The sequence below is a fragment of the Onychostoma macrolepis genome, chromosome 22, assembly GCF_012432095.1.
Source record: "Onychostoma macrolepis isolate SWU-2019 chromosome 22, ASM1243209v1, whole genome shotgun sequence".
Taxonomy (NCBI): Eukaryota; Metazoa; Chordata; class Actinopteri; order Cypriniformes; family Cyprinidae; genus Onychostoma; species Onychostoma macrolepis.
The window spans coordinates 26,529,658-26,554,345 of NC_081176.1; the positions used below are offsets into that span (position 1 = coordinate 26,529,658).

The window sequence follows — 24,688 nt, forward strand, 5'->3', positions numbered from 1 at the left end:
CGTTCTTTAAAAAGGTGAAATAAAAAAAAAAAAGTTTGCAATTCGTATAATGGAAACATTTGGGTTTTTAATTGCAATACTTGATGATCTGCACCATTTGAAACTGATATGAATTTTTAAACATATAGAAACAAACTAGTCAGACAGAAGTTTAAATCAAAACATTTAATAAAGAGAAATAGCGTCAAAGCCTTGAGAAAAAAAAAAAAAAAGGTTCTTAATAGAATGTTATCGTTCGAATTTGCTGAGGCAAATTTTTCATTCACTGTTATAAAATGTACATGATAAAGAATTAAAATAAAAGATAAAATACTTCAGAAATAATAATAATAATAATAATAATAAAATGCCCCCTTCCATACGTTTAATCGGTAACATGAAATATCGCGACCCTTTACTTGAGGAGGATGCCAAATATCAATACAAAGTGCATTAAAAGCAGCAGCATAAGAGGGGCGATGTGTGGGACAAACGGTGCAAAAAACTGTAACCACTGTTTAATATTCTGTGAATTTCAGAAATCATGGGGTTTAAAAACGATCTGATGACACCGACCAGGAAATCCTTGAAATGCACAATAAAAAAAAAGGACGGAAGTGATGTTGAATGGGCGTTTGGCATTCCTCACAGTAAACGTGGGCCTTTAACTGCTAGCACTGTTCAGCACCCGATATGTAGATGCGACTCTCACCAATAGGACACAAGCAGAGCGCAACACTGTGGATATGGCAAACAAGTAAACAATCACAAACCCCACGTTCAGTTCAGAGACCCCCGAAACCAGACCCGCACCTTTGAGTGACGCGCTAGCTCGCTAAACCCATGACGTGATTGCTATCATAAACGATTTTTGATTCATTTGTTGCTTCACTATTTCGAAGAAAAAAAGATTGCGGATTCATTTTAAAATGTCAAGCGCAGCAACACGTCCCGGTAGCGAAGAGGAATGAATATTTAAAAAAAGGGAGAGATAAAATAATCAACAATAATGAAAAGGAATTACGGAATAAATTAGACTTTTGTAAATTCAGCCTTTTTGTATTAAAAACTTCTTGGATAATAATGTTCAGACACAAACCACCCAACTGCACTGGATAGGCACAATTCTAGAATAACAATTAATAATAATAATAATAAAGAAATAAAATTTGTTCACTGCTTCCAAACAGGTCCTCTGTACAATAAAAATCTTTTGGTTGTGGGATGATAAGAAAAAAAACAAAAACAAAAACAAAAAATCTCAGGCTAAATAAAAAAAAAAAAAAAAAAACTCACATACAGTATGGCGGCAGCAGCAGCAAAAATGAACGTGTAAAAATGTTTTGTTTTTGTATACAACTGTTTCCTGGCATCGAAACCCCTATAATGACTTTCAATATATTGGCAAAATGATTGAAACATTTTAAGAGCGCCTCTTCAGAATCACTAATGTACATTAATTTTGGCAACTGAAGTCTAGACATTGTTTACTACGGGGGTAAAGGGGACCTAACTGGCTATGATTCCTCCATCGATTGGAACCCAGTTAAGCAGTTTCTTGTCCGAGATATAATGACGACGAAGGTAACGTCATGTGGCGATTCGGTTTCCTCTTTGTACAGTGTGTGAGTCGTCTCAGACCATGGCACGGTAGGGACCCTGCATCTTTAGGAACTGGATGATAAAGGAAGGGCCTCCGGCAACGATCTGCGGCGGGAGGTGGCTGAGGGGGCAGTTCTCTATGCTCATGATGGACAGCTTACTGCAGAGCGCCAGCTCGAACGGCAGACTGTGCAGGTTAGGGTTGTCGTTCAGGTACAGGTCCTCCAGGTTCTCCAGTGTACCTGTGGGTTGGAGAGAGAAAGGCTGTAAGCGAGTTGCGTATGGATCGGTGTGGCTGTGTGTGTTTGAGGGCAGCGGTGAACTCATACCGATCTCCTCCGGTAGGTGCTGCAGCAGGTTCTCTCCCAAGCCCAGGTACGTCAGGTTGGTCAGGTGACCGATTCCTCTCGGCAAAGTGGTCAACTGATTATTGGTCAACACAAGTTTCTGCAAATAAATTTGAGAAATGAGTTTCACACTAAACACTATAAAAGCATCTATTCAGTTTCCCCACAGATAGGGCAATCCCAGAAATCACTGCAACAAGCAAAAAACAGGATGTATTATAAACAAATCTGCATTGAAATAGGGGAAATTATATTTCAATGCTTTCGCATTCCCTAGCAATACTTTTGGTAGAGAATGAATATGCACAGAAGCATTTTCCCACGAAACTTTGTGTTCGCTCTTAAAACTTAAGAAACTTTGCTTTTACTCAAACCATTTGCTTTACTCCAAGAAACATTCCATTCGCTCTTACAACATTAGCATTCTCACATAAACCTCTTGCGTTCCAAAAAGAAAATTTGCTCTTAAAATGTTTGTTCCTAAGAAACTTCACATTTGCTCAAACCGTTTGCGTTCCTCCAAGAAACTTTGCATTTGGTAGTAAAACATTTGCATTCTCTCTTACAACTTTAGCATTCTCACATAAAACTCTTCCTGTTCCCCCAAGAAACGTGCGTTCGCTCTTAAAACCTTTGCATTCTCTTGCAAAACTTATAGCCTAAGTTCCCCCAAGAAACTCTGCGTCTGAGTTTGCTCATAAAACTTTTGCATTCCCCCAAGAACGTTTGTTTGCTCACAAAATTTTCATGATGGAAATAATATGAGATGGGAGGAAGAACTATATTTCAATGCTTTTTTGAGCAAACACAAAGTTTGAGAGCCTATCACTTTTAGTTAGCTTAGCAACATGCTAACAAAAGACTCTAATGGACACAAACAAAAAGGTGACTATGTAGACAATTGTCCTACCTGCAGATCCTTAAGGTAGGCGATCTCATTCGGGAGGGACTCCAGTTTGTTCTCCTCCAGGTCAAGCTCTCGCAGTTTCCGTAAGTTTCCTATCCCATGAGGCAACTTCTTCAAAAGATTGTTGGACAATATGAGGACCTGAAGGAACCAAAGGAAAAATGATGAGCCGGACCATAGAACCAACTACATGACAATAATGGTTGCTATCATGAAACTGAGTGATGGTAAAATATAGAAGAGCATGTCACCTCTAAAGACACAAGTCCACAGATATCCTCTGGGATCTTGGTAAGTTGATTTGTTGCCAGGTTCAGCTCTACCATACTGGTCCACGTCCCAAAATCCAACGGAAGAGATGTTAACTGGTTGTCCTATAATCATAATTTCAAAAAAGGATGGTATGGTTTTCAATTCTTTTGCTTGGTCATGTAAACTAACCACAATGATGCTAGGGTGCAGCTTATTGGTCCAGGTCAACCCTCTACCATATTCTGGTCTCTAGTTATGTGTCTCCTTCAGGGCAAGTTTGTTACCTACATATCTTCAACAGTGATCAAGTAGATACGCTCTCACCTTCATATTGAGCTTGCTGAGCACTTTGGCTCGGGAGAAGATGCCGAAAGGGATCTTGTTGATACGGTTGTGCTCCATGTTGAGTGAGTAGATGGTGGAGAACTGGGACGGGCCGCCCGCTGGGTAGGACTGGAAACAGTTTCGCGCCAGCGTCAGACTCGTCAGGTTCACCAGACTGGAGAGAAGACCCTGAGGAGAAACAGACAGGGACCGATATAATATTTTATAAAAGGGGACAAGGATAAATGATATAAAACTGCTTATTATTAAAAGCTGCAATAAGCTGAACCAAGGCTCACCTCTGGTAACACTGAGATGTTGTTGTTTTCAAGGTTGAGCTCCTCCAGCTCTCGGCACTTCGATAAAGATCGAGGGATCGCTGATAGACGGTTGTACCTCAGACCCAGACGGTTTATACTTGACAAGTTACCTGAAACAGTAAATGAACATAGTTTATGATTCAAATGTTTAAACTAGGGATGGGCCATATCTTATTTGCGATATACCATTAAAAATTCTCCCCACAATAATAATTAGTCTTCCCGCGATAATAACGATAAAGTCTAGTTGTTGACATATTTCTGTGTGCGAAAGTACAGAGCGACATCGCGGAAGGTGGACGTGAAATTGAGGAGTTTATCGCTAAATGAGGAGCTCTTTCTACAATCTGGAACTGGTTTGGTCAGGGCTGTACAGTGCACAAAAAATTGGTCTGAGCCTTGAATAAATATACTACAGTAGCACGTGTGCGATACAGTTTTGCATTTTCATGTGCATGTGCCTGTTTACAACCCTGTTGTCCAAAAACATGCTTTTTCTCATAATAACATAGTTGAGTGTTTGAAATAACTTCCTTTTGTGACCAGACGTGGTTTCACATTACAGATTGACAGTATTATATACAGTGATGTCGATGTCGATTAGCATTGCATTATAAATATACTTCCCTTATAAGAAAAAATACCCAAGATTGCTTGAAGAACACAGATAAACCATATATTTTGTGCAATCGTATGTTTATTGTCTTCAAGTGTCATCAGTTAAAATGTCTCTATCTCCGTTGTCCGTTTTAGGGCTGCACGATTAATCGAATGCGATTGTCATGCACATTTTGTCAGTAAAGCCGATTCTGTGTTTAGTAGTAAATATCCATCACCTGCTTTCAGATGGAGCAGCATTTACTACACAGGGCCGTAGTTCTCTGACAAGCTACACAAAAATAAAAAATTCACAGATGATATGCTGCTGATGATATAGTAAATGCTGCTCCATCTGAAAGCATGTGAAAACACCACATTTAATAACATGTTTTTACTCCAAACTCACTTCATAACGTCAGTCGAGTGTTTGAAATAAATCCTTCTGTGAGATGATGTGGCTTCTAACACAGAATAAGGCACGCAACATATTTCATAGTATTCTAAGCAGTGATAAAGGCTATGTCGATTAGCATTGCATTATAGATATACTTTATTATAATGAAAATTATAATAATAAGAACTCAGATAACCCATATATTGCCGTAGTCGTGTGTTTATTAGTCATGTTGAATCAATGAAAGCATTTCAATCTTCTGTTTATTCAGCTGCAGCGATCACAGAACCGTGCTTCACTGAAAGATACGCATGACAATCGCAGCTTCTGTCTAATTGCAATTTAATTTAATTTTCGATTTATTGTGCAGCCCTAGTGCGTTTTATTCAGCTACAGCGATAACTGGATACTTTTGTCCATATTAGGATTTCCTGGAGCGTCATTACTTCTGCTATGGATATGTGGAGTTTCTGTGCAAGGGTGCCCTCCGGCTTCCAGTATGAATTAAACAGTCATTACATTACGTGTGTACTCAGTAATGCTCACAACAGCCTATTTTGGGTAAAAATAGGAAAGATAATACTTTTCTCTGAAGAAACAGGATTCCCTGAATTATCGTCATTGATATCGTTATCGCAATAAATACCAGAAATATCATCATACATTTTTAAGCCCATATCGCCCATCCCTAGTGTAAACTGTTTATTTAATCTAATCTACATAAACGTTTAAGCATACTTTCACCACTGATGAGATTATACATAATTATAAAGTACAACTGAATGGCCAAAAGCAGAGCTGTATAGTAAAATGTTTTGCTTCCAACAATAAAGATTCCACCTTGAGTAGATCCTCACCTATAGTCTCAGGTAGGTCAAGAAGTTCGTTGTGCTGCAGGTCAAGGTTGGTGATCTGAGTGCAATTGCCGATCTCTTTAGGAAGGTGCTCCAGCTGGTTGTGGGCTACATCCAGCGTAATCAAATTACAGAGCTCACCTATAACACAAGCCGGCAGAATCATCGCAAATGAACATTGAACTTTCATACACAAAATGATGCAAAAGATTTTGCGCAATGATATGATATAAATGAGTTATGGTCAGATTTGTTAACCAATTTGTTGTCAGAAGACTCTGAGGCTTGTTTTGCCTGTCAATCATTTTAAGTGATCCCAGAGCAGCCCATATATGGGAAGCAGGAAGCTGATAAGTCAATATATATATATATATATATATATATATATATATATATATATATATATATATATATATATATATTTTTTTTTTTTTTTTTTTTTTATTACGGCCTATAACCCATAAAACAATGAAACTATAATTACGTACAATTTTGTCTAAATAATCAAAGATAAAACAATAATAAATGTAATCAATTATTTTAAATGGTACAAGTGAATTTAGACCAGTGTTGTTATTAATAACTAAAACTAAACCTATTAAAATAGTTTTTGAATAAATATAAAATTAATAAAACCAAAATAAAAATTGAAACTAAATTACTAAAAATGACAAAAAAACTTTTCAAAATAGCAAAAGCACATAAATTAATTCTAATTCAAATTAAAATAGATAATTCAGAATGTTAATAAATACAACATTATATATAAAAAATTTATAAATACTACAATAACACTGATTTAGGCATCACAATATTACAATGTACAGTATGAAAATGGATATTCATTTTGAGATTTGCTAAAAAATTACATTAAACTTAATAAAATGTTAAATATGTAAAAATGTGTCCATTAGGACAATGTTAGATAATGCCAAATGTAAAAATAGTGAAAATGAGCATGCACAGGTGTACAGCGTACAATACAATATCGACCGGTACTAAAAATATTATTAAAATGTACTGTATAGTGTTTTCGAAACTTTTTTCCACAGACATAAATGTACTTTTTTTTTAAGGAATAGTCTTAAGCAGCAGCTCACTCACCGATCTCTGCGGGCAGCTGTTTAATCTTGTTCTCTCGGATGCTGAGCATGGTGAGTTTGGACAGATTCTTGATGTCCTTCTCCACGGTGGTGATCCGATTAAAGCGCAGGTAGAGCGTGGTGAGGGAGGTGACGCGGTAGACCACGGCCGGGATCTCCCGCAGCTTGTTGTGCCGCAGGTCGAGCATACGCAACTTCTTCAAGTTGTCCAGTGAGTCGGGCAGGCTAGTGAGAGAGTTCTCGCTGAGCGCCAGCGTCACCAGCCCCGACAAGCATCCCACCTCAGCTGGCAGGCTTTGCAGCTTGTTGCTGTACAGGTAGAGCTCGGTCAGCTGGGTCAGCTCCTTGATGGAAGAGGGCAATAGATGGATGGATCTCTTGGACAGGTCCAGGCGCATCGAGTTCTCCTCACGGCACTTGTTCAGCTCCTTGATGACCTCCGCGTTGCTGGATTTTTTGCGCGTGCTAGGCGGCGGGTTGGGCCGCTTTATCGTGCTGTCCAAGGTGAAGGCCACTGCGGGCGAAGCGCCGCTCGTGTCTTTCTTCCCGTCTTTGGCATCTTTCCCTTTGGTTTTGGATTTCCCTTCCGCTTTGGGTTCCCTCTCCTTAGAGTCTTTATCTTTGCCCAGAGTACTGCTCATGGCGAAAGCCCCGCTGCCCAATGGCACATGGGACCCTCAGTCTCTCACTCGCTTTCTCTCGCTCTAGTATTTTGTTCGCTATTCAAGGGTGACGAACCAAAGGGAGGGGCGGTTATATCTGCGGGTGCTCATACATACCTGTGTTTCTTCACCAGCCTCGGTGGACCAAGCAGCCTGTACTCCTGCAGGGGTTAAAACTCCACTGGGACAACGCGTGTTTGTTGTAGTCTGTGTAGCGAGGAGGCCAGCAGCCTCATGCTTGTTTGAACTGCACTCTTTCCCTCGGCTCAGCTAGAGCTGTTGTGCACAGACGGGTCTCCAGGATTCACATCCTTTGGCTGTTAAACAAAGCAAACGGTTTCAGTTAGGACACATAATGCCGGGAATGACTTGCAGACAAACGTTGCGTTCAGATTTCAGATGTGAGAAAGGTAAGAGCTTCCCTCTCGGTGACGCAAATGTGTGAGCCACTAACTAATAAACACACAGTTCCTTCCTGTATGCTCGTACCACAAGCGCTTTCAGGAAGAAGTGGCATCAGGCTGTCAATGGTCAGCCACTTCAGGCAATTAAGTGCAATTAAATCTCAAATCTCTTTCAGCGATGCATCAGATGATCCTTTACTGGAGGATTTGCGGGAACTTATTAACCACCCTGAAAGAAAAATTACACAGGGTGCTTTTACACTAAGAAAAGCTTGGGAGCGTTTCACTGATAAGAATGCGTTAGATCCATTTTGAGGATGTGGAAAAAGCCAAGCTGTTTTTTTTTTTTTTTATTAATCAAAAGCATAACTGGATATATCCGATTCCAAAATAATACAGTTGGCTTTTATATTGTCATTGTGCTAGAGCAAACTGTGATAGTTCACCCAAAAATTAAAAGTAAGTCATTATTTGTTGTTCTAATGGCATATGACATTTCTTTTTCAGGACACTAAATTAGAAATTTCCTGCTAGTGCTCGTCTGTATAATTGCAGTGAACAGTGCCCGGCTTCAAGCTTTAAAGAAAAAGATTTAAAAAATAAAAATCACAGAATGATCCCTTAATGCCATATTCTCCCAAGTGTTCTGAAGGTATATGATTAAAACCAAAAACAATTTTGTTTTGCTTAAAAATAAACCAAAATTTAAATGCAATATAATAAGAAAATCCAAAATCATCATCATTCTCATGAGCATAAGTTTACTCCGGCTCACCCACCCCCCCAAAAAAACACACACGTGCTTCATTTCAAGTATATCTGCACCCAAAAAAACTATAGGCCTGTGTGTACTTTTTCTATAGATTGTATACGATCATTCTGTGATATGTTTGCATTTTTTTCTTCAAAATTAGAAACTGATTGCTCTTTACTGCCATTATATGGACGAGGACAAGCAGGACTTCTTATTTTGTGGTCTAAAAAAAGAAAGTCATTAGAACAACATCGGGGTGAGTAAAAAATGGCTTTTTTTTTTTTTTTTTTAGGTGTACTATCCAAAATATTTTCTTTTTTTATTAGGTTGACAGTATGGCCAGAACAGCACGTCAATGTTGACTGCGTAAATTTGTGTTGAATTATGCATCATATTCATTTAATTTATCCCCAATAAGTGCAGCTTAAGCTCCCAGGCTTGCTGAAATGAGCATTGTATAATGATATAATGAGTTAGCCAAAGGATTAATTGACTAATCAGAGAAAAAAAAAAAAAAAAAAATCAAGATCCATCAGAAAAGTAATCTTTAGATCAATCAGTTGACAAAATCGTTACTTGCAGCCTTATTTAACAGTGTATTTGAAATACTTTTTACAACACACATGCAGATTTTTATTTTATTTTTACTATCAAAACTATCAAATTTCTAACAATTAATCTAAATGAGTTAGCAGAGTTAAATTAAAATAACTAAAAACTGTTGGAATATTAAAGTAAAAAAAAAAAAAATACATTTAACATTTCATTTATATCTTAAATGCATGTTTACTATGACAGCCCCAAAATACATTTTCTAAAATACTTTATTCCGGTACAGTTTTTCACAGAATGGTTAGCGCCCCTGAGACCAGAGTTTGAAAAGCCCCAAACAACTGTTTACTTGCTCATAAAAAGACAAAGCAGCTTTTGGGTTTCCATCAATTACAGGAACAGTAGCTTTACACCTTTACCTGTGAGACGCTTCATTAAATCACAAATGACATTTAACACCCAGTAATCCAATACAAAACCACAAGCAGTCCGAATCAGAAATGCTTCAGCACTCTGCGAGACGCTATCTTTCCATAAGCATGTGTTCCTCTGTCCTGTATTGTGAAATTCAAAAGTGTCTGCAGTTGAAGTGCTCGGTGTGCGTGTGCCTAGACCAAGCCCAGATCAGAGCTGCAGAAAGGTTAATGCCGCGGGGAATAATCTTTGGGAGTGCTCTTCAAAGCTCAGGCCTCCCACAGGTCAGAAGACCTTTATGGCCAAAGAGTCCAGCTCGTCTGCAATAATAATAATAATAATAATAAAGCTATCCTGAATGTGTACATGAAGACTCGCATGTTAAGTTACTGACAGATGGCAAGTATATCAAAATCCTCACATTAAAGGAACAGACCATCCAAAAATTTTAATTTTCTTTGCACCCTCAGACCATCCAAGATGTATATGAGTTTGTTTCTTCATGGGAACAGATTTGTAGAAATGTAGCATTAAATTACTTGTTCACCAATGGATCCTCTGCAGTGAATGGGTGCCGCCAAAAGGAGAGCCCAAACAGCTAATAAAAACATCTCAATAATCCACACCACCCCAGTCCATCAATTAACATCTTGTGAAGTGTGTTTTTAAGAAACAAGTTTATTAAGACATTTTTAACTTTCAAACCATTGCTTCCAGCTAAAATACAAGTCCACAATCCAAAATATTGCTTTCTCCAGTGAAAAAGTTGTGGATCAGGAAAGAAATCTGCGCAGATTAAGCACAATTTACAAGCCAAAGCAGTTCTAAACAAATATGATGGTTTAAATGATTTAACAATGAATTTGTTTCTTAGAAATGCGCAGCTTTTCACTTCACAAGACATTAATTGATGGACTGGAGTGGTGTGGATAATTGTGATGTTTTTATCAGATGTTTGGACTCTCATTCTGACGGCACCCATTCACTGCAGAGGATCCATTGCTGAGACAGTGATGGAATGTTTAATTTCTCCAAATCTGTTTTGATGAAGAAACAAACTCATCTACATCTCGGATGGTCTGGGTGTAAGTACACTTCCAGCAAATTTTCATTTTTGGGTAAACTATTCCTTTAAGACCAAGCAATTTGTCAAACATTAACTGACCTCCACTACCACTGAATTTGTAACTGAGTTTACCTGCAGCTTAGACAACATAACTTTCAGTTTCATGACCTTCCACCTACTAATCTTGGTTACATCTTGAGGTGAGCAGAGTGCAAAAGTGAACTGCTGCAGTTTCTGCTGACCTGCGTCTTTATACGCAGTCAAAAAATGCTTTGTTTGCATTGTAAACAGGTCACTTTGTCAGCCACTTCGATGCCTTTGATTCATTGTAGGATCTGTATGTTTCCACTGTCAACTTTAGATGCTGACACTCTTAAACTGGGACAACTCCTTTAAATTAGATGCAGGTAAGCCTGCACGACTTCAGATAAGCTCCCTATAAATCCCAAAGCTGTGATATTTCGCAGAAAACCACTTGATACCACTTCTGAGTGAGCCACTGGTTTCGCAGAACAAGTCTGCCATGAGGGAAGAGTAAAACAAAACAAACATTTGCAGATCAATATTTAAACGTACACAGAACTAAACACAGAAGAAAAGAATCGCTTTACTAGCTTTTAAAACATGGGCTATGGTAAATGGTTGCTTTCTAACAGGGATGGGCACAAGCACTCAGAAGTGACAGCAATGATTGATAATGAAAGTACATTAAGTGTGGGACTATTTCAGCTTTACGAAAGTTCGTATCAATTGAAAATCATTCACAAGCAAACACAAATGTGTCAAAAAAGCTAATGTTGTTCCACATGTGCTGCAAGATCCTGAAAGAAAGAATAAAAATGCGATGTGACAGCCAAACACATCCATCTGACAAAAAATGTATGTATACAGATGCAAACAAAAATTGTGTAAAACCCCCATACTACTTCACATGTAGAGTACATGAGTAAATATCCCCATGCATACTTTCTACTCTTTAGTTTCCTTTTTCCTCAATATGCCTGTTTTAGCTGATATCTAAAGCTGATATTTGTTCTTTATTTTCAGTTAAATTAAATTTACAATCAAAATGTAACCAAATATAGTTTCTGGTAATTACTCAAGAGTTCTTTATACATCAGCTATGAGTTTGCGGTCTAGATTTTAGAACGGCAAGTAATGATTATTTTGATTTTGACTGATTAATCTGTTGATTCGTCAAATGTTTAAACACATTATTTTCAGTATTCTCTTAAAAATAAGAAAATGTGTTATTCCACATCACGTCCAAAGTTGTTTTCAAACAACTTGCAAACTGAAGACTATGAAAGCAAACATGTAGGTTATGCTTTACATTATGTGTGAAAAAGGGTTAAAATCAACCAGATCTCATGAGAAAAAGAAAACACCTAAACCTAACCTTGAGTGGGGCGTAAGCAGATCTCACGAAAACGTACAAATTCATACGAATTTGTCAAAATGTAAAATAGTTACATTTTACAATAGATCTTGTAAACATATTATCGGAATTAAAAAAAAAAAAAAACGTGGGATGGGGACTTTATTCAATGCATCAGTTGTTGATTGGATGCTGAGATGTGGGCGTGGCACTCAAAAAGTGGAGGTACGCCAATATGAGCTTGCAGAGGGTGGAGTTTAAATGGACTAAATGATTGGACAAATCCTGCATACATCACCAGAAAGACGACTGACATTTTCACCAGAAAACTTCAAAAATGCATGCATGCATGACTCACGATTAGATCTATAAAACACACTTAAAAAAGATGGCGAATTTTCATTCCATGCCAACTTAAGGACAACGTACTTAAAGAAATATTCTGGTTACAGTACAATGCCTTTGTGGCATAATGTTGATTGCAACAACAACAAAAAAACATTTGGCCTGCCACCTCCTTTCAAAAATCAAAAGTTGACGTTACGGTTACAATTGTATATGACTCTGCTCAAAATTAATTTTTTCATTAATGAACTGTTCTGTTATAAATCCGTGTCCCAAAATCATCTCATCATCAGGCTGTAAATAAGATTTTTTTCCCACCAAAGATTTCTTTATAAAAAGCACTAAAAGAACTGTTAAGTGGAATCAGAACAGTTCAATTACAAAAGTACCAAACCACAATCAATCATTCTGTAGAAGTACATGTCTAGATTGGTGCCTGCACAAAAGACAAACCAAGCCTATAATATTGATCATCATCAGCCATAATATAATTATCAGCTCTTAGGCAGTGCATCTCTCCAATGAAACATCCAAAGTACAGGAAATAAAACAGGATAGTTAATATGCAGAAAACCAAAGCGATTCTGGATGTGTGTGGTGGGCGAAGACTGTTGAACAGCACTGTAAGGCAGGGGTCATCCTGCACAACTTTCTCCTAATCTTACATCCGACTGCAGGAAAAAATACATCTTTCTTACCACGCTTAGAACACACTTACATCAGCTCGCAGAGATGATGCATCTGATATTTATGAAACAGTTCCCCAAATGCACACGAATCCCATCAAGACGAAAGCAAACGACTCTTGTTTTTTAACATTGCATGGATGTGTGCAATACTGAGATGTTGCATAAAGTCTATTTTAACACCTGAAAGTTCAAGGTTTTTCTAAATATGACTATTTCTTATGCTCAGCTCGACTAGGATGTTGGCTTTAAAACAAGGCCAAGAAACCCACAGAATGCTTTCTAAATATGTAACAGATGCACTTCTACACACACACACAAGCATAAAGTCGAATGAGAACATTGGAATTTTACTGACATTTCAGCAAAATCTCTTCAAATGAAAGACTATTCTTCATTCTGAAGCAGATTTAAAATTATTTGTGCCTTGCTACGCAACGTTAGTCTTTCTGAGAAACTGACAGCACACTGAAACCAATACTGATTATCAATAAAACCATAACAACAACAAAAAAAGCTTTGTTAAGACATATAACTTCTGGTGAACATTTTTGAATGTAGATTGAGGGCCTAAATATCTCTCTACTTGCACATCAACGATTCAGCAAAAGCTGCAAATGTCTAGTTTCGTTTACAAACAGACCAGATTATTAGCCTAAAGCACATTTACAAGTATAATAAAACGTTTAAATATGGTAAGCAATAAAAATCTGTATTATCTGATGTGTGTGAGGGGGCTCAGAGTGCAAAGCGTCTGTTTTGATACGGCTAACTAGCTAACCATTTCTTGCTATTAAACCACAGAAACCCACACAACTGTCATTAATGTCGACTTTCCTTATATTGGTGACTAAAGAAAAAAACAACGAAAATACTCTGAGCGCAATCGCCGTGTCGTGATATCTGACTGCACATACGGACAGCTAGAAAGCTGGCTAAGGAAATCTCTCTGCTAGCATTAGCCACCCTTCAGCTGCGGCTAACAAGCTAGCAGCATTAGCCCTGCGCGAGCTTACGCAAAAAAAACAACACAAAACACAAATGTCACCTCACACGTCTCACCAAACGCGTACATTTGGGAATAAGCGGTCCCATCTTGACGAAAAGCGATTCGGTTCCCGTAGCCGAGGATGTAAATGTTCGTTCTTCTCCTCAAACAGGCCCTCCGTGAAAACAAACTGTCATCCGCCAAACGGCGCTCGGAGCAGCTCGAGCTCGAAGCGGGAAGAGCAGCTCAATCCGCAGCGCGTGCGTGAGTGCGTGCGTGAGTTAGTGATGGAAAGCCCGACTCGTTCGCGCGAGTCGGTTCTTTCGAACGTTTCGTTTTAAACAATCGGTTCAAAGAGTCAGAATCAGCAAGTCGGCATAGCTGCGTCCCAAACGACACACTATACACTAATGTACTCATGCACTAGGTACTCAACCATGCAGTGTATGAATTATATAAGGTTATTTTTGTCATTTATAATTGGAGTCTGACAGCCCCCCTCCTTCGCTACGGAGTGCAGCATTCCACACTTCGTTTTTTTGGGGGGTTATTTAAGTCAAAGTTCCTTTCAAGGAAAATCTGTTCACTCGGCGGCCATATTTGTAATGCCTCCAGGCAGCTCAAATAAGTCCTGAAATCTCAAAAACTGCTCGCTGAAGTCACAATTAAATTACATATTTCAATTCAGCAATAAAATCTGAAACGAACTGCCCCATGAATGTTGTTTTTATGCTCAGATAGCATTAAGAAGCTCATTTGCGCAGTTATAACACGCTTATAACTGTGCATGCACACTGGTCTAGCATCAGGTTTCTACAGGAACCAGAGCTTCTAAAGCCCATGCAATGACTTTACCAATCAACGATTGGCTCTTTCATGTAGAAGGCGGCCGCAGGACTGCATAAGTACGTAATTTGGGACGTACCTAAAGAAATGAAACCATATTTATTTTTTAAACGCATATTATAGATCTTACTGTGAACAATGGTGACATCAGGGTTGCCAGGTCTGGTTTTGGAAACACAACCAGAACAACTGTTAATCAAAACTAGCCCAATTATTCTGTAGAAATAGCGTTTTGAGAAGATCAATCATTTAGACCGCTTAAAGGCAGGGTAGGTGATTTGGTTCAAAAACATTTTTTTTGTCATGCTTGAAAGTCTCTTCACATCCCGATTGCAATCACTAGGTTAAGTGGTCTAAATGTATTTATACTATCTGTGGAAGGTGTAGAACCATGCAATGTTCGTCCAATCATATTCCTCAGTCCGAGGGCTACGATACGCTACATGCCTGTCAACTTATGTATTTGCTAGGGCTTCCCCCTAATATTTGACTAACTGTTAGTCGACGAGAAGAGGTTTGGTCGACCAAAATTGTATTAGTTACTTAGTGGTAGAAATTTTTTCATGTAGTCACATAGTCCGGGATGGACATTCTCTGTGGTAATACAGTACATCGGCTCACCTATCATTCCCTGACACATTCATAATCATTACTTCTGCCGGGGTGCTGTGGCAAGCTTTATGCACGCCCTTGAGCGCTTGTTAGGATATGTAGGCAATTAAAGGCTCATTATTATGATTTAAATGGCTTATTAATAAATGTGCGATTAGTCGACTAATCCCTTAAAATGAACAACTACTAGTCAACCAGAAGAATCTATAGTCGAGGGCCCACTCAGTAGTGGCACACTACTATGCTCTGCCTGTGCGCGTTCATGTGTTTTGGAGGAGGCGTGGCTTTGGAGAGTGATTTGCAGGGAGGGTGGGATGCTTTCAAAGCATTGCTAGCCTCTCCAAAATCACCTGCCCTATCTTTAAAGTCCGTCTCTGGAAGCCCGCGTTGATCTGCCACCACTTTTCACTGTAACACCTACATCTCAACATCCAATCAACAACCAATGCGTTGAACCATGTCTCCCTTCATTTTTTCGTTAATCCGTTACAGTAAGAAGTACAGTCTGTCGCTACTTCTGTATTTATCGCGACTTTTAGTCATTGAGAAATTGCGTCCTCAATAGTCCATGATGTCCCAGCTCACCATAATGCATACTCTACAAAGTTCATATAAAGCTATATGTGGGCATATTTTGCTTTTTATTTATTTATTATTATTTTATTTTTTTCAGATTTCAAAATGACCTATTTTACTTTTCAGTCAAATTTTCAGGTTCACACACCAGGTACTGTTGTAAGTTAAATTAATTAAATACAGGTTGTAATTTGGAAGTAAAATGTAAAGTGTTACACATTTTACTAGTGCATCGATGAGTAATATGTATTTTGTAAAATGTGTTTTACTGCTAATTAGAAGCAACACGATTGTTGAACTGTGTCATATGTTTCATACAGACTGCACAGATATTTAGAATTTTATTTCCAAGTGTAAAATATTTGAAAATCAAATTGTTTGAATAAAAGCTCAGTAAAAAAAAAAAAAAGGTCACTTGCATTTTTACAACAAGTGTGTTCCAGTGGGTATTTGCACTCAAAATCACTGCGAATGAATCGTTTAGGCCAATTCGTAAACAAATAGTTTAGTTTTCATCAACCGGTTCAATCAATTCACTGAGAAGATCCGATTCAAAAGAACGACTCATCGCATATCGCCAGTGTGCGCGTGAGCGCGCAGCAGCAGTCGTGCTCTACTGTGTTGAACTGACACTTAGAAAGGTATATTTATTTTCATTTTACTTCTTTTTGTTACCATGTCTCTTTCCTTCCCGTAATTTCTGCATCCACTTCCACTTATTATTTTTTTTTTTTATAAATATTTGTGTGCTATAAGTATTGTATACGCTTTCGCAATATTGTAAATGGTAACAATCGTGCCAGTAAAGCTTTGTTGACTCTGACTCTATGACCATTTTGGGACAAATCACTCTTTTGTTTACTGTACAGACGCATTCCGCACGCATACTTGGCTTTCGCGGCACCTTTCTTTTTATTCCCCCTTTCTCTCCCTCTCTCCCTCTCTCTCTCTCTCTTCGCAAGCCTACGGAATATGTAAAAAAAAAAAAAAAAAAAAGAAAAGAAAAGAAAACCCATTCTACACGCACACACACACACACACACACACACATAAAGCAGCGGCCATTCCGGGACTGAACAAAAGAGCGCATTCAGACTCGCCGCACGCGGACGGCGCCGCGTCGATCGCGCCTGGCCGCCGCTCGCGGGCGTTCGTCGCGCCGAGCATCAACGCCGCGCCGCGGAAGGTGCGATCCGGAGCCGCGTCGAGCCGCGAAAGCGCTTTACCTTCAGAGGTGTGACTCCGCCGCCATCCTCGCTTCCTCTTGTTTCCAGCAGCGCTGCTGCAGCTCGCGCTCCCCTCCCCAGCGCGCGTCACTGACGCGTCACGAGACTGCTGGAGCTCCGCGTTATTTTTGTTTTGGAAATATCGCAGCGATGCTGACAGACGCAATAAAGTGCCCTGGGAGGGATCCGGGGAGAAAGTGTCACAAGTGAAGCCATGAAATTGAGAAATGTACTTTAATGTCGTAAAAATACCACCACACTACCACAAAACAACAATATAATAATAGTAATAGTCATTCTCTTTTGATTATAGAGTGTAGAATGATTTCTATGAACTAATGAACTAACAATAAAATAAGAATAATGGTTACACTTTATTTTGATAGTCCACTTTAGACATTCTACTAACTACAAGTATCTTTGTAACTACATGTCAACTAATTCTCATTAATTAGCAACTACATGTCTATTAACTCTCAGAGTAGACTGTTAGGTTTAGGGTTAGTAGAATAAGTTGACATATACTTGCAAGGTTTCTCATAGTCAGTATGTTGTATGTTGTGGACCCATCAAAATAAAGTGTTTGAAGATATTAAGCAGACAGTCTACTAATACTCTAATGACTGCTAGTTGACATGTAGTTGATAATATATCAATAATATAACAACAACAACAACAATAATAAACATAACCATAATAATTATATTATTAATAATAATAATTTTGGAGTGAAATATAACCCAGATTTGTTCAAAACCAACAATAAAATATTAACAATAATAGTAATAATAATAATAATAATAATTTTATTTTATTATTATTGTCTAGAAGTATGCATATCTTATGTAAAATAACATTTCTAATTATAATTCTATAATTAAGATAATTTTAATTCTGGGGCCAGTTGCATAAACCTAGCCTCTATGTTAAGACTGTGTCTTAAGAACAAGTTTGACAAACTAGCAGTTAGCAAAGGGGTAATTGGTCTTATTTTTGCATTTAACTTAGACTAATCTACAATTTAATGTAACTCAATTTAAAATATTATGGCCAGTCTCAAATAAAAAAATTAGATGGCTAACTTTTAAGACTAGACTTAACCTTTTACATTTACATTTAGTCATTTTGCAGACGCTTTTATCCAAAGCGACTTACAATTTGGGGAATACATGAAGCGATTCATCTTGAAGAGGCAATCAGACAAACGAAGTGCTTGTAACTCCAAGTCTCAGGCATTGTTTAAATAAGTACAAGCTAGCAAGGGAAGGAATAAATAAGGAAAATTTATTTTTTATTATTTATTTTTTTTATGTGTAGGGTGAAGTCAAGTAGTGTCGAAAGAGATGAGTTTTCAGCTGTTGCTTGAAGATTGACAGGGATCCAGTACTCCGAATATGGGTGGGAAGATCATTCCACCAGCCAGGAATGGTGAACGAGAATGTTCTGGAGAGTGATTTTGAGCCTCTTTGTGATGGTACCACGAGGCGTCGCTCACTAGCAGATCTCAGACTTCTGGAGGATGTAGATTCTTAATAGTGAGTGCATGTAGGCGGTGCTGAGCCTGTGGTTGTTCTATGAGCAAGCATCAGTGTCTTGAACTTGATGCGAGCTGCGATTGGTAGCCAATGCAATGAGATAAAGAGAGGTGTAACATGGGCTCTTTTGGGTTCCTTGAAGACCAGTCGTGCCGCCGCATTCTGAATCATTTGTAGAGGTTTGACTGTGTTTGATGGAAGTCCAGCCAGAAGAGCATTGCAGTAGTCCAGCCTAGAAATGACAAGGGCCTGGACAAGAAGTTGTGCAGCATGCTCTGTCAGAAAGGGCCTGATCTTTCTGATGTTGTGTAGTGCAAACCTGCAAGATCGAGCAGTCTTTGCAATGTGGTCTTTGAAGGTCAGCTGGTCATCAAAGATTACACCAAGATTTCTGACCGAAGTTGATGGGGTAATTGTTGATGAACCTAACTGGATCGTGATGTCATGCTGTAGAGTTGGAGCGGCAGGAAAGACAAGAAGCTCAGTCTTTGCCAGGTTGAGCTGGAGGTGATGTTCTTTCATCCATGCCGAGATGTCCGCCAGGCAACCTGAGATCCTTGCAGCTACCGTTGGATCATCTGGTTGAAAGGAGAGGTAGAGCTGTGTGTCATCAGCGTAGCAATGGTAGGAGAATCCATGTGCCTGTATGATGGGACCCAGTGATGTAGTGTATGTGGAGAAGAGGAGGGGTCCAAGAACCGATCCCTGAGGAACCCCAGTGACCAGTGTATGTGCTTTGGATACCTCACCTCCCCAGGCCACCCTGAAAGACCTACCAGTGAGATAGGATTCAAACCAGCGAAGTGGAATTCCAGCGATGCCCAGTGATGAGAGAGTAGAGAGGAGTATCTGATGATTGACAGTGTCAAACGCGGCAGATAGATCCAGCAGAATGAGGACTGATGATTTGGAATGGGCTTTTGCAATTCGCAGGGCTTCAGTGACCGAGAGAAGTGCAGTCTCAGTTGAATGGCCACTCCTGAAACCTGACTGTTTAGCATCCAGTTTGTTGTTCTGTGAAAGAAACAATGAGACCTGGTTGAAGACAACTCGTTCAAGTGTTTTCGCTATGAACGGAAGGAGAGAGACAGGTCTGTAGTTTTCTATAAGAGAAGTGTTTAATGTAGGTTTTTTGAGCAGTGGGGTTACCCGAGCCTGCTTGAACGCAGTGGGGAAGATGCCTGTGAGGAGGGATGTGTTGATGATGTGTGTGAGTGTTGGTAAGAGCGTGGGAGAGATTGCTTGCAGAAGGTGTGAGGGGATTGGGTCAAGAGGACATGTTGTAGGATGGTTGGAGAGGAGAAGTTTGGATACTTCAGCCTCCGTCAGGGGACAGAAGGAGAAAATGGGAGGTTTAGCAGTGGATGTGGTTGGTTGGGGGTCCTGTGTGCGTGGAGGTGAGAACTGATCCCTGATCGATCTAGTTTTGTCTGTAAAAAAAGTTGCAAAGTCATCAGCTGTAATAGAAGTGGTGGGAGGTGGTGGAGGGGGACAGAGGAGAGAATTAAATGTTCTGAAGAGATTACGCATGTCTGGAGCGCTGTTGATCTTGTTGTGGAAATGTGAGGATTTGGCAGTGTGGACATCAGCAGAGAAAGATGAGAGCAGAGACTGATACCTACTCACAGTGGCGGTTTTAGGCATCGGCGAACGGGGCAGCCGCCCGGGGCGGCATTTTTTCATGACACGTGGGGGGCGGCACAAGCACTTGGGAAAAAAAAAAATCATCTGCGACGCTAAGCGGTTTTCTATTATCTATCATATTATCTATCATATAACTGTGCGGGGAATTGGCAAATTGGCGCCCCTGCTTGTTGAGAAGGTACCGAGCACAGAAGCTGTGTGAGAAGTGGAAAGGGGAGGGGGGTGCGGCTGCGGGGGACAGTTGACCTCTCCCAAATTAGTGGGACAAGTGGGCTAAAGTCAGTCACACCCAGGGGCGCGGGAAGTGTTTTTTTCATGTGGGCAACTGTTTAATTGTTGGGAATATAAAAAAAAAAATCGGAGTGTCTATTTAAGTGCAAATAGCTATGTTGCTGGCAGAGGCTATTTACATTAACTCCACCCACAAATGTATGATTGGGATAGTCAAATATGCAAAAGACGGTTACTAGTTGTCAGATTCAGTGGTGCAGATGGTAAAGTTTGCAATACACTTCTTTCGACACGATCGACCGGGGTTCGAATCTGCCTTTTGGCGAACTTTTTTTCTCCCTTTTTAAATTTCAAATCACATCAGAAAAGCATTTATTTTTTAATAAAAATGAAGGAAATAATCAAAGAGTTGAACATAAAGTATCGGGTAGGGTTAGGGTAGGTGTAGAGAGGGCTTTTGTCCCAATAAGGTGGCATCCATTTAATAATTAGAAATAAAATTAAAAAATTACACTCAATAAGTTATTGCATACTATTTTATAATGTATTACAATGCAGAAGTGCAGATAATTACCACTATTTTTGCAATAAGTAATGTTTTTCTCTAACAATGTTTTTCGCCATGTTTTTATTTTATTTTAACATAGAATAAATATAATCTAAAGCTATCTGCACTGTGTAAATAACATATCACTAAAGAATACTGCTATTTTCACTTTGTGGTTTAATCTTGACTTCTGGTCGTGAGTGACAGTGCTGGGGGATGGGAAATCTGTTGATTGTCGAGTGCCAAATAAACACAGAGTGTTTATTATGTATACAGAGTATATTTATTTAAGTTCTGATAACTTATACTGTTTTGTGCAGAATTGTGTTTTTCATGTTGAAGGATTTGTGCAATTGGGAAATATAAGCTTGTCTTACACTTACATTGTTATAGTAAAACTGTTTGTGCAAAAATTTCTCGAATGGGGGGGGGGGGGGGTTTGGGGGATGGGCGCTCAGAGGGGGTCTCGCCCGGGAAGTAATTCAATGTAGAACCGCCACTGCCTACTCAGGTCCGACGGGTTGTTTGATTTGCGCCATTTTCTCTCTGCCGCTCTGAGTTTAGTCCGATGTTCACGAAGAACATCAGATAACCAGGGGTTAGAAGGGGCAGCCCGTGCTGACCTAGAGGAGAGAGGGCAAATGTCGTCCGGCCGGCCGTCCGTCCGGTTTATGCAACCGGCCCCTGGAGTGAAAAATGACCAATAAGCAGTGTTGGGCAGTAGCGTCGCTACATTCTGAAACTCGAGCTCAAATCAGAAATAAAACAGCTACGGATCACTGATCCTGGATCAGTAAGTGACTCCACAGACACTAAAGCTCGTAACGCCATTGGCTCGTCAAGCTGTCAGTCAAACCTCATTATTCCTCCCGCCTCTCTCGTCAATGAAGTGCGGCGCGCAGTTTAGAGCATCTCAGCTTGTTTGCTGTCTGAAGGTAAATAAAGAACGGTTGATTGAATAAGTACAGCGGGTTCTTTAATCAAAAAACACTATTTATAAAGGCTAATGCCTTTTTTTTTGTTTGTTTTTGAGGAGCGGAGAAGAGTTATAGTATTTGTTGTCAAGTCACAGCCAAATAGCTCGTGCGAAGCGCTGAATCTTTCATAATATGATACTTTGGCCGAATAACAGGAAAAAACTGAACGCCCACATAATGACAGAAAACTGGGGAAAACGACACGAGTCAGGAAGAAAAACAAAACAAAAAAACCTTCGCTGGTCAAAAGCTTCATATTTGAACTTGATTTTGGTGAAATGTTTATATTAATATCGAATGACACATGCAACGATGCAAATAAACGTAGCTTATCTGTAGGCCTAAACATCTGGTAACACTATACAATACGATTTCATTAAAATACATTTGTTACAGTATTTATTAATCTTTGTTAATGTTAGTTAATGAAAATACAGTCGTTCATGTTAGTTCACAGTGCATTAACAAATGTTAACAAACAACTTTTGATTTTAATAATGCATTAGTAAATGTTGAAATTAACATTAAGATAAATGCTGCAGAAGTATTGTTCATTCTTAGTTCATGTTAACTACACTAGTTAACTAATCTTAACTACTGAACCTTATTGTGAAGTGTTGCCATTTATATAAATGTATCTGTATACAATAAAGCCACAATACCAACTACTAATAGGAGGTTTATGGCATATAAATGTATTTTGCCTATGTCACAATATAAGGTCAATCCGGTCCTGTATTTGATACTGATTATGTTGCCAAATTGGTTTGGAACAGCTGTTGAATAAACAATTAAACTGAACTATTATGCCTGTCTATCTGCTTGACTGACAGTTTTATTGATCACTGAGAGAGCATTGACTTGGTGTGATGTTGGTTCAATATAATTTTTTAAATTTTTTTTTAAATAGCTTGGATGTAGTAAACTACTTTTGCCATGTTGCCGTAGCTTAGCTGGCTACATTTCCCAGGGCTGTAGCTTTAGTGTAGTTAAGCTTCATTTAAAGAAGAGTAACTTTTAGCTTAGCTCACTACATTTTCCAAACAGCTTGCCCAACACTGCCAATAAGTGTTAAAAACTAACAATAAAGCAACAATAATAACTAAAACAACAACAACAACAACAATAATCATTTTGGAGTGAAAGATAACTAAAAATGTCTTCAAAACCAATAATAAAATAACAATAAAATAATAATAATAAGAAGAAATTAATTAAAAAAAAATAAAATTGTATCAGAGTAGATTTTGTGAAGTGAAACAAACTGTAATTCTTCTGCAAACATTTCCTCAGCAAATTCAGACAGCCATAGGTTTGACTTTTAGACAGCTCGCTTTATGAAGGCAATATCTATAGATTATACAAAAATAATAAACCATCCAAAACTGATTACCACCTTCATCAGCCAAAACATCTACCGTTGTCTGCTAACAGCGCTCCAGTGTCGCTAGGCGGCAGCAGCGGAAGTGCTCGTGCGAGGAGAAGCAGCTGAACCGGAAGTGCGTAGAACACCAGCTGATGAGATAAACGGTAAATCCACGACGAGAAGCATACTTTATGCTTTTAATGTTTATTTACTGTGCAATATCTTTGTAATTGTATTGTAAGCCAACAGTCGGTTAATAGCAGTAACGTTTGCCTGTCGTTAGTCAACAAGCTAATAGAAATCCGGCCACTTGATGCTCCTATAATATAAAGTTAATAAGGTGAATCTCACGAAGACATTTCTGGCATATTTCACCTCAGAAGTGAAAGAAAGAAATATATTTCTTAAGATTGTATGTATGAATGTTTTGTTTTATATGTGACAAATAGTACTTGACAGATTTGATTGTATTGCTTTTCATGCATTACATTAACAGGTTCCTCGCTGAAGCACAATGCCTGAAGTGAAGTCCATGTTTAGAGAGGTTCTGCCTAAACACGGTGAGTTTTTCCACTGCTGTTGTTGTTTTGTTCAGCAGACTTGCATTTTTTGTAGTGCACAGCTTTCAAAATCTCACCCTTATACAGACTGAGTTGAAAGACGTCCCACATGACAACCGCAGCACTGGAGTCCACAGCTCAACTTTAGTCCATATCTTGCTGCAAACACCCAAAGCATGAGGGTTGTGTTTTATCTGTGCAGGTCAGCTTTCCATGGAGGACGTTCCCACCATGGTCCTGTGCAAACCCAAACTCCTGCCTCTGAAGTCTGTGACGCTGGAGAAACTGGAGAAGATGCAGCAGGAAGCTCAGGAGATCATCAAACAACAAGAACTGGCTTTGAAGGAGCAGCAGCAGCAGCCTGAGAGAGCAGAGTAGGGCACACTTCTGAGGGATGAAGTACACACTTCCATCACAACCTAATATCAGCACATATCACTAATATAGTCAGCCATAGGTCAACTTTCAGATGAAAGCATGTCATTTTTGTTTGCTGTTTTGGTAGAAATTATATTTATGCATGCGTTTAGGTGTGCTTTAGTTCATAAGGCCTCATATGCACATTAATAATGATTAATAGTTCAGTTTCAGATTCATTTTTGTTCCACATGCCAGAAAGTTAATTCATAACAGTTGC

At 39.0% G+C, this 24,688-nt stretch overlaps 2 protein-coding genes across 6 annotated transcripts; both read right to left on the bottom strand.

Moving 5' to 3' along the window:
• Positions 1-146: 146 nt before the first annotated feature.
• shoc2 (SHOC2 leucine rich repeat scaffold protein) lies at positions 147-24,148 on the bottom strand. 5 transcript variants are annotated; one of them, XM_058760571.1, is made up of 9 exons: positions 24,129-24,148; positions 6,684-7,661; positions 5,583-5,720; positions 3,711-3,841; positions 3,412-3,600; positions 3,087-3,209; positions 2,839-2,976; positions 1,911-2,028; positions 147-1,823 (listed from the first exon to the last, which is right to left on the bottom strand). In XM_058760571.1, the coding sequence occupies exons 2-9, from the start codon at positions 7,321-7,323 to the stop codon at positions 1,615-1,617; spliced, it is 1,686 nt and encodes a 561-aa protein (XP_058616554.1). In that variant the 5' UTR covers positions 7,324-7,661; positions 24,129-24,148; the 3' UTR covers positions 147-1,614. The 5 variants fall into 5 exon arrangements, with proteins under 5 accessions (XP_058616554.1, XP_058616551.1, XP_058616550.1 ...); XM_058760568.1 differs by lacking the exon at positions 24,129-24,148 and adding an exon at positions 17,192-17,336; XM_058760567.1 differs by lacking the exon at positions 24,129-24,148 and adding an exon at positions 14,017-14,249.
• LOC131531031 (uncharacterized) lies at positions 7,910-21,363 on the bottom strand. Its single transcript, XM_058761584.1, has 3 exons — positions 19,503-21,363; positions 18,753-19,304; positions 7,910-7,977 (listed from the first exon to the last, which is right to left on the bottom strand). Exons 1-3 carry the CDS (start codon positions 20,452-20,454, stop codon positions 7,910-7,912), a joined length of 1,572 nt encoding a protein of 523 aa, XP_058617567.1. The 5' UTR covers positions 20,455-21,363.
• Positions 24,149-24,688: the final 540 nt, after the last annotated feature.